Genomic DNA, 18423 nt, shown 5'->3' on the forward strand with positions numbered 1-18423 from the left:
TACACTGAGTCCTTAAGAAATGGTACTGACTGGGGGTAGAGTGACATTGGCCGGTGCAAATTTACTAAGTACCACTGGATGAGCAGGGTCATTCAGAGGGAAAAGATGGTTCGAATTTTTGAATAGTCGGCAGGTGAAGTGACTGACGGGCGCGGGAGTCAGAGAGCGTGCGAAAGATGTGGCTGCCGAAGGATTTGGTGACAATTTCACCTTCTCACCTTCCGATTTTGAGTCGGTCGGGATGTCGAACTTATGTCGAGCTTTGAGCTAGCACACGATGTTGAAGCCATACTAAACACCCCGCCAATCGCCTGTAAACATTTAAACACCGGTGACCATTCGATACGAGTAAATGTATACCACCTCCATCGATAAGGCAGGCTCTTCCGATGGTTTAAACCAGTTCGCGGTCGTGTGAGGTAATATGAGCGTATGGTCAACATGACCGCGTCAGGTTGACATCTGGAGACATCACGGTAAAGGGCAAGGGCCCTCTGGAAACCCACAAGAATGAGCCGAAGCGATTGACCTTTTGTATATGAGCCCTAGCTGCTCATGTGCGTGACCACTGGCATCAGGCTACTCTAACTCCAGTCAGATAAAACATGAACCAGAAAAGCTAGAAAACACCGGCGGTTTGAATGATGACACGTATATTCCGAAAGTACACGATCTATACAAACATTTGCAGATGTTACAGCAAGAGATAAAATTCGTCCAGAGTGGTCCTTTTATGCGCTCGTCTCTCTGCCTGTGGCAGACCAGCCAGGGTTGTTGAGCGCAATGTTACCCACGCCGCCCTCGTACACGCCTTGAACGGTGAGATTTAGCGTCGGCGAGACGGCGGTGGACTCCATGGACCAAAGCGCGACAGCGACGGTGCTGAAAATTTACCGTCAGCAAGTGCTCGATAAAGACAGAATCTGTACACCCACTTAGTGCCATTGTAGTCGAGAATGCCCTGATGCACGGGGAATTGGTACTGAGGTCTAAAACCAGGAATGAGCCTTCTCGTCAGACTTCAAAACAGAGAGTTCATAACATACCCGAGGTTCGCGACTCGCTGACCCATCATCCACCCGTTGACGAACAGCCTCGCGCGGTATGTCTGACCCAGCTCACTCTCAAAGTTGAAGGCGATGGGCACGTCGTATCCCGCGGGAATACTCAGGTCGAACGTCGTGACGAAGAAGCCCACGCCAGCCGTGCTGTTGGGCAGGCCCTGCGAGAGGTCGCGCGCCTCCCAGGAGGACGTATCGAAGCCTGGCAGGTGCCAGCCGGCGCGCTCGCCATACAGACCGCCCTCGTTGAGCACACCGCGGACTTTGTCGGGGTAGCTGTAATTGATACCGCGTGAGTCTGGAGGCGGATTATAGGAGATGGAGTCCACGTACTTGGTGTATCCTCCGATCTTGCCCTGGACATACCAGTCACCAAAATCGCCGGTGTTCAGCACGAAACCACGGATACCGCGGGGCGACTTTTCTTCGTTGCCGGTGGCTACATTTCGCTATCAGCATCGCAGACCTGGAGGATTATGACAGGCACGTACACCCGGCCTCGTCCAATCCCATGTTGTCCTTATATCAACGTCAGCATCTATTCGAGCCACCCCGTGATAATCTCCTACCTGAACGACGGTGACAACGTTGTCGCCTCCAATGTTGAGGGATCCTTCAGGGAAGTAGAACTTTTGGTCTGTCTCGACAATGGAGTTTTGGTCGTTCGTGGAGCTGCGATAGTAACCTCAGAGTTGTCCTAGAAAACAACAACAGTCTATCACTCACTTGCCGTATGAGGTATTCAAGAATACATCATTGACCCAGACGCTGGCAGCGAACGCTGAGATGTACGGAAAACCGATGTCAGTCATGATTAGAACAAAATTTTTGGCTCGAGAAGCCCACCTTCTCCGCCATTGATAGACAGGTTCATCCACTGCGTGTCCTGCGAGGCATTGAAATGGCCGCGCCAGAGGTTGATGTTCTCGCAGCTAAACGTAATTTGCCGCCATCAACATCCTCTCGACTCCAAAAATGCACGAAAACAAACTCACTATCCGTAGTCGCACCCATACAGAATACGCCCGTCCCCATAGTAAGGCGGGAACGGAATAACCGTCGTCGTATGGTTCGCAAGCGTCCATCCGGCATCCGAGAAATTGCTTTGAACCTCCGGCAAACTGTCCGCGTACTTCCACCCCGCCAGCTGCGGTACGCTAATGCCCGAGGCGCTCGCAGACAGCGCCAGCTGGCCGACGAAACCGCCTTCGTGCGTCAGACCGCTCCCCGCCGCAGCGTCCACCGAGAGCTGTGCGCCGTTCCACGTGATGGTGCCGACCGAGGGCGGCGCGACGACCGTCAGGCTCGTGGTGGCGTTGAGGTCACCGTACAGCGCGAGCGTGGAGCCGGCGATGGTCGCGTTGCGGACGAGGTAGGGGCCGCCGATGAGGACGGACGTGTTCGTCCCGAACTGCCAGTAGGCGCCGAGGGCATCGGAGGTATCGATGGGCGGGACGTCGGGGGACCAGAAGTTTCCTGCCGTGACGGTGTCTGCGAACAAGACGAGCTGCTCGGTCGAGTCGTAGACAGTGACGAGACCCTGGATTCCAGGAAGGAAGTTGACGACGGTCGCGTTGCTCTCCGAAGCAGGAGAGGTGGTGACGTCGCTCGAGTTGGCTTGCGAGTACGGTGTGCCGGTGAAATAGACAGCTGTCTCGTGACCTTGATCAGAGTCGCCGTAGAGGAGCACAACGTCCCTATCTCCGATGCGACCAGCATACATGATCTGGGCAGTAGACCACAGGATCTTGGACGAGGTACCAAATGTGTAGTCCGTGAAGATGATCTTGGATTGACGACCAGACAGGGTGATGTTAGAGGCGACCTGGGGGACCTGGAGAGATCCAGCAGAGGTGGTGACGTTGAGCTTGAATGTCGTCGTGTCGCTAGTTCACAACAAGTCAGAAAGCATTTCGATAGAAAAGGGGTTATATTGTGGCAACTTACGTGGAGGTCGAGTCGTTCTGCCTGGCAATGTAGAACGAAGCCGACGTGTCGGGGTTACGGAGATAAGTCACAAAGACGTCCGGATTGGAGACGGTGACAGCATCGGAGCTGCTGTTGCCGACCCAGTCCGTCTTGTAAAACTCAGGAGAGCTGCGCAAGAACAAGCCCTGACGCTTGACTTCGGGGTACTTCCACGACAACACTCGGTTTTCTGCGATGGCACTACCGTAGTCATAGGAAGCTGAATAGATAGTCAATGACATGTTACCTTCAGAACAAGCGTACTCACTGTATACTCCCGGGAAAGGAAGGCCTCCCCATGAAGTTCCACTGCACGCTTTTAGCCCTCGCATAGCCTTGTCACAGATTCGAGACATACCCATATAGCATATAGTAGCTGATCAGCTTGGCGTTAGTCGACCAAAGATCCAGATAGAAGACGTTCTCAAAGTCGGCACCGGTCAGGACACGACAGTTCTCGTAACCTAAGAACGCGCTGCTTTCAGTGAGGTGATGCGAACAAGAGACGCTGTATCGCACCAGCAGCATCAGGACCCCACGCATCGAAAGCGCCACCTTGGAACTGCAAACCGGTGAGATGAAGCCGCAAGTTTATCAGACCTATAACGAACCTCGGGAAAGTACCAAGGCTGCCATGGATTGAGGTCTAGTGTATTGTTAGCCTCTCGGATGCACGTGTATCTGCCCAGAAAGCACCTTCGTGGTAGCTGTGCCAGTTGGTGACAACGGGGCTCCAGTTTTCAGGAGTCGAACAGTCAAAGCCTTGAGGATAAGCGTCCAAACTAGCCAATCATTAGCTTCCTGCAATTCCACCCATGGTCTTGCCATACCCATAAAGTTCGACGGCACCCTTGGGCAGAAGTTAGAAGCAGATACAGGGCCAACTTAGAACAAACTCACGGTGCCGGTGACCCAGTTGTCTCCCTCTCCCGGATCATTCGCCGTCAACGGAACGACGATACCGGTTGAGTTGTAAAAGGCCTCAAGCTCCGCGAAGTATTCAGCGTGAGTGTCAGGGTATTGACCGTATTCATTATCTATAATGTATGAGTATGATATGACAAGAATCTCGAGAGCACACTCACCGACTTGAACAGCTGTTGAACAGTCTCGCAGTGAGAGAGCGTACATACGTTATAGAGGTGGAAAAAGTACCAATGACCGGGCCACCTTCGGTGATTTGGTACCCGAGGGTGTTGTTGACGATGCCGTGCATGTAATCCTGCCACGACTCGTACCAGTCGGTTGCGTTGGTGCGGAGAGTACCGTTGACCGTCGACGTGAGCCAATGTGCGATGCCTCCCGCCGTCGTTTCGGCGTTGATGTAGGGGCCTTCAGGTACAAGTTGAGTCGTTAGGTGGTCTGCGCCCCGTGAAGCACGCCAGACGTACCCGGACGCAAGACGATGAAGATGCCTACTTCCTTCGCTATCTCGTACAGGGGCTGGACGGCACGCCAGTCGTTGAAGTCGAGGACTCCGGGAGCCGGGTTGAGCAGGGCCATGTGCGTGTAGAGGCTGATGGTGTTGTACCCTGCTGCCTTGAACTTCTGGAGTATGTCGCGCCAGAGATCGGGAACAGGCAAGCGGAAGGTGTGGAACTCTCCGGAGCTAGCAAGCGGAATTGGATTAGCTTCGGATGCGTCAATGGGACCAGCATACACACTTGATGAACACTCTCTGTCCCTTCACCACCAAGCTGTATGCATCCCACTGCACATCAGTTTGTCGTCCGTTGCCCAGCAAGGTCGTGTTTGACGATGCGTCTTCCGCACGAACGTCGATACTTTGGGTCAACGCATCTTCGGAGCGTACTGGTGTCCACGAGAATGACCTGACGGGCGACGCCAGGACGCAGAGCATAGAGAAGAGAGCAAGTAACATCCATGACGACTTGTGCGGACGCGTAGCCGCGCCCGGCTTGTTACCGAAGGACGGCATGGATTTGATAGGTTGTTTGAGGGGCGCGTCACTCGGACTTCTTGCGGGAGGAGGGTGAGCCGTCGAGGATGGCTCATGGTGGACTGATACTTGTTTATACCCATGCCATTATTCATCTGGGCCCCGGCGACTGCTCGAGAAGTTGCGGTCCTATGACCGCGAGGATTCACGCGTTCACGCGCAGTTCATGCGTCCTCGGAGTACCCGTGACTTGCCCGCGATGCGGCGGGCCGCTCGGTGAATTGGTTTTCGAGATGGAATCGCATGAAGAACGTTAAAAAAACGATGGATGGCGACAAGTTCCCTGGGTTTCACGACGGAGCACCGCAGGAAGTCGAGTGACAAGGTTGGTCAAAAACACTCGACCATCTCGACGTCATCTATAGTTTCCCACGCCGAATTTGCATTATATCGCGGGTTTGACCGAGACCGACAAGGCCGCTATGGATATCGCGCACACCGTCCAACGACGGAATCAACCTTCAAGTAGGCGATCATGCGTGAAGATTATGCATATGACTTAGGTGTTGAGTGATTTCAGAGGGTCAGTGAAGGTTTCGTATATTGCTATGTGGCGCTGATCCGCAACATTGGCCTGAGCTAGCTCTCGAGACGGAGATAGCAACGACCAAGCGCACCACCCAAATAACTCACGACTACTTGTGAGTCGCAGACGGCATTTCAGCGATGCAAGCGGTCCCCGGCGCGACTCCCGGTTCTTCACAGCGACTCAGGATTGTTTCCGCGACAAGGCAATCAATTAATTCAACGACGACGATCGCATGGACTCCGCCGGGCCATAGCCGATGTCGATGAAGTCGCAAAGGACGCCGCGTAACACCATGACTGGGACCTACCCACCTTCGCCCCCATAATCAAGCGTCGAGGGGGCCTACCCTGAGAAAGCGAATTCGCCTCTGGAAGTCGAGACTCGTACTTAATGCAGACGAAGGGCGACTCAAATCCGCCAACCGCTTCCCCCCCTCTTCCAGGCCCAGAATACTTCATGGACACGGAACGTGCGATATACGGCTGCCTAGTGGCTGCCTCTTAAATAAAACACTGAACCGGTCACTGCTTCGCGGACGACTTCTACGCGAAATAGGTCCCCTCTGAACCAGTATGTTGCGGATGTATTGCTCGTTTACACCGAGACGTTGTAACAACGGCAGTGCTTTACCCAACCTTTCACTCCATATGCAACTGCGGAACATCAAGCCCCGACTCCTGCAGCCACGGTAGCCGGTCCTTGCAGAACACCTCCTGGCTCGGCACCCACGTCACGGGATCGTCCAGCGTCCCCGCCGCGACGAAGACGCGGTCGAGGCGCTCGCGCTCTTCAGGCGTGTGTCCGCCGCCGCTCTGGTCGTGCCTGTCGGGCTTCAGCGGGTTCCCTAGTTTGACCAGCGACCCGCACTTGGTGCAGAAGTAGCGCGAGACTGGGTTCCCGGATACCGTGTTGCGCTCTATCCAGCACCCGAGTGCGTCTTCGCCTTGGGTGATCTTGTATTCCTGAAGGAAGGTGTTTAGGTTTTGTCAGTAACCTGTGACCTCAAATTTCATTGGTTGGGACTGCGTTGTCGCTCACCGATCGGGTCTCGCTGAAGCAGATGTCGAGCGAGAACGCGGAGCCTGAGGCTTTCCGGCAGTCTATGCAGTGGCAGATGTTGTACCAGACCATGTCGGCGTCGGCGTTCAGCTCGTAGCGGACGGTTTTACAGAGGCACGAGCCGCGCACTTTGCGCTTTTCCTCTCCTTGAGTATGTGTGGCCATGGTGGATGTGGTGGCTGCTCAGGAAGTGGAGACGTGCGAGGAACAGCGGGACAGCTGCCTTTATCATAACTGTCTTTATAAGCGCAACAGTAACAGAGACCACGAGTGACATCAGCAGGACAGATCAGCGGATGCATAGGGATGCATGTTATTGGGAGATTGAGAAAGGACATGGGCAGTGAGTGACCTAGCTAAACAAGATACTCCGAGTTTACCCCGAGACAGAGCAGAGTCAGATACGGACCCTTTCACTGTCCAAGCACATGCGGAATATCGAGTTGGACGTCCTTGAGCCACGAAAAGCGGTCTTTGCAGAAGATTTCCTGCTGAGGCGTCCACTCGACGGGATCGTCCAGCGTCCCGGTTGGGATGATAACGTAGTCGAGGCGCTCGAGCTCTTCGGGAGTGAGCACGGCGCTCGTTTCGCGTTCGTGGTGGGGGCTCAAGGGAAGCTCCAGCTTGATGGGCGACCCGCACTTCGTGCAGAAGTAGCGGGCGACTGGTTTACCTGAGGTCGTGTCGCATACTGTCCATATCCCGAGAGCGGCTTCACCCTGTGTGATTTTGTACTCCTGACAAACGGCGTTGGCTCTTCAGCTTCGGCACGCGGTGTGAATGGTAGAAACAGGGCTTACCGACTGAGTTTTGCTGAACCCAGGATTGGCCATGAACGCGGAGCCGGAGGCCTTTTGGCAGTCTTTGCAGTGGCAGAGGTTGTACCATAGCACTTCGGCGTCGGCGTTTAGCTCGTAGCGAACGGCTTTGCAGAGGCACGAGCCATGGGCTTTGAGTTTTCCTTCGGCTTGGCTGGACATGGAGTACGAATTTGATGGATGTGGTCGGCGTTCAAAGGGGCGAACCTCGTGGCAAAGAGGGACCGCGATTGACTCTGCCCGAGATCAGCGGACTCAGATATGTAACTGAGAGAGAACACGGCACCAAGTAGAGCGACGCCACTTTGATATGGCAGCGGCGCAGCGCTATAACGAGGCCGAACTCAACACGTCGTTCCACGCTGTCGATCCATAGGCACACATGAATGCATGAACACTAGCAAGGTCCTAGAAATAGATGACTAGGCAGAGCTTATGCACAGCCGCTGTCATTGACCGGCAGCCACAGCCAGGAGATGACGATTTGGGCTGAAAGCTTGAAAGACCGCTGTAGTAACAGAATCGAGTTGGGTGCCTGCGGACTGCTAGGCGCGCAGTCAGACGTGGCGTGGCAGAGAGTGGGGAAAGGGAGAGGTGCGCGAGAGCGGCGATGGAGAGTGCTTAGATAATTGAGGTGAAGGCTGCGTTCCCTGTGCGGCATCTCCCATCTCTCTCTGCCCGACTGGAACCAGCACACCCACCAACAAAAGGAGGACAGTCCATGCCGTCCACCTGCCCTCTCACCCTCCGCCTCACCCCTTCGCTTCCCCCTCGTTGATCCACCTACCTTACCATTAATCTATTTGCGCATACACCCGGCTAAACCACTCACACTCGGACGCACACTCTTTCTCTCACCGCTGCCTTCTTCAACATGCCCAAGCAGAAGCAGCCCACACCCCAAGAACTCTACTGGGCCCGCAAGGAGCGCGAGGAGGCAGAGAAGAACGCCCGCCTGCCTCCAGGGCTCTTCAACCATGGCAACACCTGCTTCATGAACTCCGTCCTCCAGGGCGTACGTCCCCCTTCCCCCCCTTCTCTCTCTCCCGATCACGCCGGCATGCTCACGCTCACGCGCGTTTGTTGTTCAGCTTATCGCAACCCAGTACCTCGCGGAGCTCGTCCGATTCCAACCCCTGCCTGAGAACGTCCTCCGCACCGCCCAGACCTCGATCATCTCGCAGCGATCGCCCGAGCTCACGAATGCACACGGCCACGCTGGGATATACGAGCAGGCCTATTCTAATGAGATGCCTCTGGGCGACATATTTGTTGCGCTCATGCTCAGGGCGTGGGGCGTGCAAGAGAGGCGGGTGAAGGAGAGCATGAGTCCCAGGTGCGTGTTGCTCAGTCCTCATTGAAAGTGTTACAGTTCTCACACGCTTGGCTTCTCGCACAGGGACGTGCTGCAGCTGCTGGGGCAAAAGTACGACCAATACCTCGACTTCCGGCAGCAGGATGCCCACGAGTTTCTGCGCCAGCTGCTCGATGCGATGCGCATGGAGGAGGTCGACGTACGTGTTCATTACCTATCTCTTGCTTCTCGGTGGGAGCGGAACACTGATCGAGAAGTGGCGTTCAGGTCATCAAGAAGCGGCAGCCCCCGCCACAGTCGAAGGGAAAGGGAAAGGCGAGCCAGACTGGCTCGTCCACGACGCCCTCAACGCCCGAGATCAAGCCGCTCGGGCTGTCATCGCCCCGCCTCCGCGCCCCGTCCCCTCTGTCGCAAGTCACCACTACCTCGTCCGTCGAGCCCGGGGATTCAGCTTCCCATTCTCAGCCGCAGCCTGTCCCTCGACCACCGCCACCACCCCTCCCTTCGGACGCACCCGAACACCAAGGTACATCCGACGCATCCCGAAATAGCCTATCAGCATCAACATCAACATCATCGGCGGCAGACGCTAGCTCGCACCCGTCCCAAGACGACCTGGAGCACGACGAAGAAGCAGAAAACCTGATCCCCTTCGTGGACATGCTCTTCGGCGGGCGCCTCGCGAGCATCCTCGTCTGCCAGACGTGCAAGCACGTCTCGCACGTGTACGAGGACTTCAACGACCTCAGTCTCTCGCTCAAGCCGGAGGACTACGTGCGCGAGCGCAAGCGCGATCGGTTCAAGCAGCTCGCGAAGAAGCTGAGGCATATCTCTGGCAGCGCGCTTGGCGTTGGATCGTCTTCTTTGGCTTCTGCCGCTGTGATTGGGACTGGCAACGGGGCTGCGGGCGCGACACCCGGTCCCGGTCCTGGTTTTGCTTCAGGTGCGGCACCGGGGTCGGAGCTAGAGCCGATAGCGTCGGGGCCCCGTACACCGGTACTATCGATGCCCCTTCCGATTACACTCTCGGCTCCGCGGTCGTCGTCCGTGCCTGCGACGCCCAGTAGGGGCGACGCGCTGGATAGCCCCGAGGGTGCGCTCGAGGATAGTGCGCCGCGGCGGAAGAGCGTGGACTTGTCGGTCGTCGATGTCCCTCTGGGGAGCGACGACGAGCGGGCACCGTCGCCCCCGCCACGGCGGCTGCCTCCGCCGCTCAGATCGGCGAGTCTCGCTGCAGGGATGACGCCTGTTACGATGTCGCCATCGCCGCGCGGGAGAGCGGGGGCGGAGGGTGGAGGTGGGATTTTGTTCTCGCCGCCTGGACTAGGGGTTCCGTCGGATAAAGATGTGCATGTTGGGTTTGATCTGCCGAGCGGCGGCGCTGTTGCACCGCGGGACAAGGAGAAAGAGAAGAAACCCAAGGACAAGGACAAGGATAAAGATAAGGATAAGGATAAAGAGGACGACGGCTGGTCGCGCTTCGGCCGGCGCATCAGCGTCTCGATGAAGCGCCGCCCGCGCCAGACGGACAAGGACAAGGACCACAAAGACAAGAAATCGTCGCGCGATCGCGACCGCAGCCACGACGCGAACGGCGGCAGGCGGGGCAGCAGCGTGACGTCGACGCCGCTCCTCGGGCCGCAGCGGGAGGAGACGGACGAGGAGTGGGCGCAGTTCTCGCCCATCCCCGGGCCTGCTGCGCCCCTTCGAGCTCTAGCGGATGGTACGATCTCTCCGGACGGGCTGAGGTCCCCCGAGCTGCATGTGCGTGTGGACCCGCCGAGTGTGGCGGCGGTGAGCGATAGGTTGCAGGCGAAGCTGGTGGCTGCTAGCCCGGGCTATGGGAATGTTAATGCCAATGGCACCGGACCATCGCCATCGCCCGCGCTGTCGCCGTCGCCCGCGCCCTCTGGCCCATCGACACCGCGATTCCCGCTGCTCGGCCGGCCCGAGACGCCGGCGAAGCAGTCATCGAAGCGGCACGAGAGGCACAAGATGAGCGCGGGGGAGGCTGCGTATCTGCGCGATATTCTGGCGGACGTGCCGGCGCCCGGGCATGGGTTTTCGTTCTTTGGGAAGCATCATCATCATTTACACCATCACCACCATCATCATCATCATCACTCGGGGACTCCAGAAGGTGGCGGCGGGTCTGACTCCAGTGGCGGGGCGGAAGGGGGTGGAGGCGGGGGAAAGGCGAGCGCGGTGCCGGGGTTTAGCAGTGCGGGTGCGAATCTGTTTCTCAAGGCGGGCGCGGGCGGGCATGTTAGTGGGATTGAGGAGTGTTTGAGGTTGTTTACGGGCGTGGAGGTGTTGGATGGGGAGAATAAGGTGGGGTGTCATCGGTGTTGGAAGATCGCGAATGGGAGCTATAGGCCGAGGACGAGGGAGAGGATGGATGAGGATTCGTGTTCGGATAGTGAGGAGGAGCGCGAGAGGGAGAGGGAAAGGGAAAGAAGAAGGGAGGATGATACGAGGGCGAGGCTGAGGGAGAAGGAAAGAGAAAGGGAGAGGGAACACCAAAGAGCGAGGGAGAAGGCGGGTACAACTGCGATGGCTATCAGCGCGAACGGGCGGGGAGGTGGGACCGCGAACGTGAACAGGTCGCCTGGGGCGCTGACGGCGAGCTCGCGATCGAGCTCGACGTCTTCCCTGCTCGCCACAACGGAGGGCGGCACAACCGTGACCAGCACCACGACGCTCCCTCAGTCCGAACTTGCAGCTACGCCCAGCCCCGTGTCTTCCAAGGACCTTACCACCCCACGGCCGTCCCGGATCGAAAGCGCGCCCTCCTCTCCCTCCCCACCAATGCACATCCCGCTCCCCATCCCGACCATCTCGACCACCGCGCCCGAATCGCCCGGCTTGCTCGAACTGCCTCCCGGCGTAGATGCAGGCGATGGCGATGGCCCACCGACCGCGCGTCCAGCGCCGTTCGCGCGCAGCGACACCCACACGTCGCTGCAGTCGCTCGCGTCCTCCGTGTCGAGCGCGTCGTCCAGGCTCAGCGCACCGCGCGTCCGCCGGCGAACCGTGAGCTCCGGCGAGAGCGAGAGCGAGGCGGAGAGCGAGACGTCTGCGAGCGCGAGCGGGTACTCGGACGTGAGCGCGGTCGCGTCGCCGAGCGCGTCGAGGGAGGACTTGACGCCGCATCCGTCGATGCGGTTTTTTGGGCGGGACGGTGACGGTAATGTGGGACCGCCGGCGCCGGTGTCGACGCTTTCTACGGGCACGGTGCGCGCGTCGGAGGTCAACGGAGAGCGCTTCTATCCCCGTAGCAAGGGCAGTAGCGACGGGCATGCCCGCGCCCACGCGCCCGCGCCGGTACCGCGCATCCCGCGCTCGAAGCAGGTGATCATGCGCGCGGCGTACAAGCGCTACCTGATCGCGACGCCGCCGCCGGTGCTCGTCGTGCACCTGAAGCGCTTCCAGCAGATCGCCAAGAGTCCGTCGCCGTTTGCATCGTTTGCGAGCGGGTTCAAGAAGCTCGATGAGTTTGTTGCGTTTCCGGAGCATCTTGATCTCGCGCCGTATCTTGCACCGAGGAAGGAGGCATATGGGCCTGCTGCTGGTGTCGGAGGGAATGGCAACGGGAAGGAGAAGGAGAAGGAGCAGATGAGGGGGCGGGGCGGGAAGGGCGCGAGGGAGCGGTGCATGTATCGGCTGTATGCGGTTGTGGTGCATATTGGGAATATGGTGCGTTTTTCTTTTTCTTTTGAGCGCTTTCCTTTGGCCTTAGGTTGCTGATTTATGGGTTTGCATATAGTTAGGTGGGCACTACATCGCATACACGGCCCTCCCGCCCTCGGAGAGCAACGGCAGCGGCAGCGGCAAGTTAGTCTCTGCCAGTTCCAGCAGCGATGCAGTCAGTGAAAGCACCAGCGAGCCGGCGGTGTCTTCAGCATCGACACCAGCGACGCAGCCGCAACCGAAGGTGCAGAAACGGCAGTGGGCATATATCAGCGACACAACCGTGCGGCTAGCCTCGCTCGAGGAGGTGCTGAAGAGCAAGGCGTACCTGTGCATGTATGAGCGGATTTGATGTCCCGTCGAACTCGATGTTGTATTCTCTTACCTTTACTCCGCTTCGTTCTTATTTCGTTCTAATGTTGGAGTTTTCCCTTTTCGCTTGGACTCGGCGTCGCAGTAGTATGGACAGTTACCTAGATTTTGTAGCTTATCGCATTTGGATGGACCCTGTTATTTGTCTTTTGGCTGGTCGTACAGCGCGGTTTCTTACATAGTATTAATTGTTCTTGTTGTAGGCTTGGATGTAACCTATATCCCAATTCATTGTAGAAAGCATGTAAAGTAATACTGGCACTGTTACTGCGTAACCAACTTGTCGGTAGCATCCACTATTTCACAGCTTGACGTAGAGATCCACAGGCCTTCGAAAACCTACGAGTGTTCCCGATCAGACATCACGAACACGACAAAGGCAGCCCCTTATTAGAACTAGACACATACCGCCCTCGCCCGTCGCACCGAGGTGCCTCGCCTCGTCAAACCCGAGTCCACGCAGCATCTTGCCAAAGTCCTCCGGCTTGCACTGCAGGCCCCTGGCGTTCTCGCGCAGCGTCGCGTCCATCTTGCGCGCCTTGGCGTACGTGTCCCACGGCTGCGGCTCGACGACGAACGTTCCGCCCGTCCGCAGGGCAGCGTGAACGCGGGCGAAGAACCGGCGCAGGCCGGCGTCGCCGGCGTTGAGGTGGATCCATTTGGTTATCGAGAAACTGGGTGTTCGCCAGAGCGGACGTGAGTCGGGTCTTTCGGGGTTGGGCACGGATGGGGAGGGAGGAGGAATATGCTCACGCGAGAATGATGTCGTATGGTCCTGCTGCGTCCTCTGGGATGTCGTCCTGCACCCAGTCCGCGGTGCGGAAGGTGACGTTGAATGGGAACGTCCTTGTGTGTGCAGTTGGACAACCTGCTTCGCTTACATCGTCGGAGGACTTTATGCTCGGATTTGGAATGGGGAGAGGTCCGTGCATGTGCTCGCACGACGCGGGGAAGAAGCCGACCACGTCCAGGATGTCTGGCTCGGGTGCTGGCGGTTCCTTCTGCTTCTTTGCGCGTTTCTTCGGCCTGTCGTGACCATTTTCACCTGAAGCCGCATTGTATGACGGCGCCGATGAAGCGACAGCATCAGGTGGTGCTTGAAGAGACCAGACTGTCCTCCGCCGTCTCCAGGCAGCACGGATGAGCGAGTCGTCGATATCGACCCCTACGACTTCGGACGCGCCAAAAGTCTGAGCTGACAGAAGTAGAATCAATTTCAATGACTGTTCCAGCGTTTGAGTTCATTAAATGCGTACCAATCTCGCAGGTGACCCACCCCTCGTTGCAGCCTACGTCGAGCACGCGTTTACCCGTGAAGAAGTCCTGCGGGAGGAGCGCAAGACGCGGATCGCGGTGCGAAGGTCGCTTTGAGTAGTACCTGAAGCATTTGCTCTCATTCAGCAGTAACTTGGGCAGACGGTGAGCTAGAGGACGTACCCATGATAGTTGCCGTGGATGGGGACAGACGAAGAGGACATTCGGTCCGTGGGAAGGAGGCTGGCGCGTTGGCGCGTTGACGCGTCGCTCAGCCTGTCACGATGAAGGCGACGTCCAAGCGACGTCGCACAGCGTCGATCACCTCCAGTCAGCTTCAAGCTGTGTCACACCGCCATGTTTTGTTTCCGAGTAACCTCTTCTCTTGCTGGCTCTCTTCGGTTTCCTTCGTAACCTCTGGCTGCCTCGTCATCCTGCGTTCTAATTGAGCGTCTACCTCAAGCACGATGCTGCCCTCCATCATACAGCTCGGGGAGACCGATGATGTCGCAGTGCTGGTCATGATACACCCTGGACCGCGTGGACTGGTCAACGGTCAAAGCTCGGCGGTATTCGTCTTGGTGCCCACCGAAGTATTCCACTGTTCAGGTCCTTCGAATCCCCAGCTTGACGTCCATAATTAAAAGACACCTTTCATATCGAACAGCTTATAGTGCCGACTGTCTAAGAACATTGCTCTTTCGTTGACGGTCACCACTGATTAGCCACTTACACCCTCTTCACTAGACATCGAGCACTGCCCCTCTCCTTAGCCTTCTGTCTGACGCTCGCTGACCACCCCAGTTCCGGCCACGTAGAACGCTGACACCCCAAGCTTCAAGTCAAGACTGCACCATCTGCATCCTATTGAAGATTCGCGACACGTAGTCCGGCGAGCACGGCCCCGCGCGCATCTTTCGTGATGCTCGCTGATGCTCGTCGTGCGCATATGAACAGTTCTTAGTCTTCGGTATCAATTCAGTATGTTGATGCGGCTCAGCTTCTTGTGCCCAAAACAAGCGCGCACCTGCGCGCACACAGGGGAGTTCATCTACAGACATACGACACTTCTACGACCAACCTTTGGCACTGACACAAGGACCTACTGTATGTCGATCGATACTGCGTCACTTGGCAGGAAATGACACGTCGACGTCACCTACGCCTGTCAGTCATCTCAAGGCTGGGCCTGGCCCTTGGCGGTCTTTGTGAAGGAAGCTCACACTAGCTCACATCGCAATCTCACTGTTGACGTGGCATCTGTGCACGGACGTGAGTTCTTGTATGCTCGTCTGCCGTAGATGCGCTGGCTTCAAAGCCACCAGACACAGTCAGCCACCTTGTCTCAGTGGATAATACTCCCGGCAACGCTCGGCGACGATGATGCAATCAAGTTCAACGCACAGGATTTGGGCCGATATGGGCTACATGTCGCCCGAAGCCTGCCAGGACAATGCTGGAGAATGCACAGAAGCCACGAACACCTCGAGACGTGAGCGCTTCCGCTACGTCGATGACACTATGGTTCAATGATCCTCGGTAGAGAGTTCGACGCTCGGGTGTGCACCCATGTGCTGTCTACTGTAACGGCACGACTTCCGGGCTGTGTGTCGCGAAACGGTGCCAATCCAAGACATACCATACGAACTTCTACGTGTAAATTGCGCAGCACCCACCCAGCGCTCAACATCAAGCCGGACGTGTATAAAGGCAGGTGGAAGAAACGTCTAGGCTCCCCAGGTCCAGCACCATCTTTCACATTCTTTCTTCGGCTTCGGCTCTTCGTCTTCGGTCTTTTATTTACTTCAATCCGATCAACGTTCATTCTTCGATAGCACTCGCGCATCTAGTCGCCATGGTCGCCTTCACTTCTGCCCTTACCGCTCTTTGTGCTGCTGCACTTTCTGTCACTGGCGCCATTGCCGCCCCTCTTACGCAGAGCCTCTCCACGCGTGCCACTCCGGCTGCACCCCACTTTGTCGCATATAGCGACAAGTGGATCTCTGGTGAGACCGGCCCCCCGGCTACCTCTGCCCTAACCGGCTACAACGTCTTGTGCGTATCTTCAAATCTCCAAACCATCCGTTGACTAACACGCATTTTCATCGTTAGCGCCCTCTCCTTCTGGCGTCCCGCTGCCGCCGTCGACCAGGCTCTTGAGTGGGCGACCATCGACGCCGCGACGCGCAACTCGACCTTGTCGGCTTACAAAACCGCCGGCATCAGCCTCGTCGTGTCTGCCTTTGGCGCCGACTTCAACCCGACCAGCGGCTCTCCCGCGCTCGACCCGACCCAGACCGCCGACCAGCTCGCGGCGTGGGTCATCCAGTACGGCCTCAACGGTGTTGATATCGACTACGAGGACTTCGATGCGATGAACAAGATGGATGGCTCTGCGGAGCAGTGGCTCATCACGTTCACGACGGAGCTCAGGAGCAAGTTGCCTGCTGCGGACTACATCATCTCCCATGCTCGTGAGTTTTCGTCTCTTTGTGCAGTAAAGGGCACGGTCTGAATTGGCGATAATAGCCGTCGGCCCCTGGTTCTCGACCAAGTACACCTCGGGCGGTTACCTCAAGGTTGACAAGCAGGTCGGCTCCATGATCGACTGGGTAAGCTCTTTCACCCACGCATACGCGTACCCCAGAACCCGAACTGATCGCACCCGTCTCCCCTCCCCCTCCAGTACAACGTCCAGTTCTACAACCGTAAGCCCCCCTCTCGCCAGCTCCCCCTCCATCCCCCACTAACGCACACCGCTTTCACAGAGGGCACCACCGAATACTCCACCTGCGACGGCCTCCTCACCACCTCCTCCACCACCTACCCCAACTCGGCCCTCTTCCAGATCGTCGCGTCCGGCGTCGCCGCCGACAAGCTCGTGATCGGCAAGCCCGGCACGACCGGCGACGAGACCAACGGCGGCTACATGAGCGCGTCCGACCTCGCGTCGTGCCTCCAGCAGGCCACCGCCAAGAAGTGGAACGCCGGTGTTATGGTCTGGGAGTACCCCGACGCCGCCGCCGACTGGATCAAGTCCGTCCGCGCGCTCGCGTTCCCTGAGTAAATGTGAACCGCTCCAACGCCGTTGCCGTATTGCTGGGGCACGAAGGATTCTTCCTTCTTATGATATTGTTGTAGACATGTACTAGGATTGCGGGTTTGTGGGGAGCCTTGATGGTTGCCCTACCGTCTGCTGTATTTCTTGGGGTCGTTTGACTGACCACTCGCTCTTTTCTGGGTTGCTAATATTATCCTATTTATTGCGCGCTAAATGAAGCTAAAGAGTGTGAATTTATGAGCACCCAGCCTGTGTCCGCCTGGTTTGTTTCCATTGCTATGTACGATGCCTTTACTAGCAGAATATCCAGAGGTGATAATACGGTGCTATTTTGTGAAACATTACCCCTCCAAAAGCGACGTCCTCTCTTACTAGCTTGATACATAGATTGGCGTCACCGCGAACCTGTACGGACGTCGTTCAAAGCCGCCATCCACCCTCAAAATCATGGCATAGTAGCTCATTAGTGGCATCCCACCCGGTCAACGAGCCGATTGGGTCTCTAACTGAGGCATAGACCGCATTTTCGCTTACGTGGAGCCCTACTTGTCGATAAGAGGGCAATATAATATTCAACAGGACTGATCTCTTGTAAAGAAGGACATCCTTGGTCCTCGACTCCATGCATAACCGTGCAAGAATCTAGTCAAGGTGGGAATAGAGCCTCGGAGATCTTCTCCTTCGCTCCACTTTGTCGAGCCTACATAGCGGAGCAATAGCGCTCGTCATCTTCTTCCTTACGCTGATCATCAGCTCGTCGATATACTCAAGGAAGTGCACGGCGCTGATCAGGTTTCGGGTGAATGAATGGACCGTCATGCACGCCCGCAGCAGAATGGGAACTTCACTGGCCACCAAGGGCCAGGAGAGTTAGTCTTTGTTAATATAGTCAACAGGTGCATCATTGTTCTGGCGGTGACTCGGAGGTGTAAGTAAGCGAGACGCACTGCTGCGGGTCCGCACATCGGGGTGCACATGCCGGATAACTTCAAGTTGAGGATCCACCAGAATTGCAATGGGAAGTCAATTGCAGTACTTATTCAGGATATGCATCGATGAATCTTAGTAGTTTGGAATAATTACTCTTCGAACCGACAACATACTACTGAAACTCACTCGCGGTTTTCTGAAGACTCGGAGAGGAGAATAAGGTAAATATTTGTGTTTATGGCGTACCGGTTGTGCCGTAATTTGAACTTAACACGATACGATTTTTCTCGGAGCCATCCAACTTCCGGTACGGACAAAGTGAAGCGGTGGGAATAAAACATAGCTTTCAATAGCGCTAGAACCACAAGAGACGCTGAAGGAATACGAACGAAGTTAGCGACGGAAG

General features: G+C 56.8%; 5 protein-coding genes across 5 annotated transcripts; 2 read left to right on the top strand and 3 right to left on the bottom strand.

Annotated features, from left to right (window-relative positions):
• Nucleotides 1-731: 731 nt before the first annotated feature.
• CONPUDRAFT_62375 (glycoside hydrolase family 35 protein) lies at nt 732-4890 on the bottom strand (the record flags this gene model as incomplete). Its single annotated transcript, XM_007774179.1, has 19 exons — nt 732-882; nt 936-989; nt 1047-1337; nt 1395-1510; nt 1631-1733; nt 1788-1842; nt 1908-1993; nt 2057-2947; nt 3009-3249; nt 3298-3338; nt 3388-3493; nt 3549-3591; nt 3641-3675; nt 3726-3811; nt 3860-3879; nt 3930-4097; nt 4192-4361; nt 4421-4638; nt 4694-4890. The coding sequence occupies 19 exons, from the start codon at nt 4888-4890 to the stop codon at nt 732-734; spliced, it is 3072 nt and encodes a 1023-aa protein (XP_007772369.1).
• Nucleotides 4891-6156: 1266 nt separating this feature from the next.
• Nucleotides 6157-6742, bottom strand: CONPUDRAFT_157290 (uncharacterized protein; the record flags this gene model as incomplete). The annotated part of the gene is made up of 2 exons (XM_007774284.1): nt 6157-6480; nt 6557-6742. The coding sequence occupies 2 exons, from the start codon at nt 6740-6742 to the stop codon at nt 6157-6159; spliced, it is 510 nt and encodes a 169-aa protein (XP_007772474.1).
• A 204-nt stretch (nt 6743-6946) lies between these two features.
• On the bottom strand, nt 6947-7890 carry CONPUDRAFT_84285 (uncharacterized protein). Its single transcript, XM_007774650.1, has 3 exons — nt 7682-7890; nt 7378-7631; nt 6947-7314 (listed from the first exon to the last, which is right to left on the bottom strand). Exons 2-3 carry the CDS (start codon nt 7555-7557, stop codon nt 6991-6993), a joined length of 504 nt encoding a protein of 167 aa, XP_007772840.1. The 5' UTR covers nt 7558-7631; nt 7682-7890; the 3' UTR covers nt 6947-6990.
• Nucleotides 7891-8138: 248 nt separating this feature from the next.
• Nucleotides 8139-14224, top strand: CONPUDRAFT_109476 (peptidase C19 ubiquitin carboxyl-terminal hydrolase 2). The gene is made up of 9 exons (XM_007774285.1): nt 8139-8410; nt 8487-8731; nt 8795-8909; nt 8978-12406; nt 12477-13111; nt 13181-13446; nt 13526-13967; nt 14029-14150; nt 14210-14224. The coding sequence occupies exons 1-5, from the start codon at nt 8270-8272 to the stop codon at nt 12750-12752; spliced, it is 4206 nt and encodes a 1401-aa protein (XP_007772475.1). The 5' UTR covers nt 8139-8269; the 3' UTR covers nt 12753-13111; nt 13181-13446; nt 13526-13967; nt 14029-14150; nt 14210-14224.
• An 840-nt stretch (nt 14225-15064) lies between these two features.
• Nucleotides 15065-17297, top strand: CONPUDRAFT_129187 (glycoside hydrolase family 18 protein). The gene is made up of 5 exons (XM_007774286.1): nt 15065-16081; nt 16139-16500; nt 16556-16638; nt 16713-16734; nt 16795-17297. Exons 1-5 carry the CDS (start codon nt 15882-15884, stop codon nt 17091-17093), a joined length of 966 nt encoding a protein of 321 aa, XP_007772476.1. The 5' UTR covers nt 15065-15881; the 3' UTR covers nt 17094-17297.
• The last annotated feature ends 1126 nt before the right edge of the window (nt 17298-18423 follow it).

Source organism: Coniophora puteana (genome assembly GCF_000271625.1).
Source record: "Coniophora puteana RWD-64-598 SS2 unplaced genomic scaffold CONPUscaffold_12, whole genome shotgun sequence".
NCBI lineage: Eukaryota > Fungi > Basidiomycota > Agaricomycetes > Boletales > Coniophoraceae > Coniophora > Coniophora puteana.

Coding starts and splice junctions, on each gene's coding strand:
- CONPUDRAFT_109476 (XM_007774285.1), top strand. CDS start 8,270: ATGCCCAAGCAGAAGCAGCCCACACCCCAAGAACTCTACTGGGCCCGC. Junction 8,411..8,486: donor TGAACTCCGTCCTCCAGGGC/GTACGTCCCCCT, acceptor TTTGTTGTTCAG/CTTATCGCAACCCAGTACCT. Junction 8,732..8,794: donor AAGGAGAGCATGAGTCCCAG/GTGCGTGTTGCT, acceptor CTTCTCGCACAG/GGACGTGCTGCAGCTGCTGG.
- CONPUDRAFT_84285 (XM_007774650.1), bottom strand. CDS start 7,557: ATGTCCAGCCAAGCCGAAGGAAAACTCAAAGCCCATGGCTCGTGCCTC. Junction 7,315..7,377: donor GGTTCAGCAAAACTCAGTCG/GTAAGCCCTGTT, acceptor GCCGTTTGTCAG/GAGTACAAAATCACACAGGG.
- CONPUDRAFT_129187 (XM_007774286.1), top strand. CDS start 15,882: ATGGTCGCCTTCACTTCTGCCCTTACCGCTCTTTGTGCTGCTGCACTT. Junction 16,501..16,555: donor CTACATCATCTCCCATGCTC/GTGAGTTTTCGT, acceptor TGGCGATAATAG/CCGTCGGCCCCTGGTTCTCG. Junction 16,639..16,712: donor TCGGCTCCATGATCGACTGG/GTAAGCTCTTTC, acceptor CTCCCCCTCCAG/TACAACGTCCAGTTCTACAA.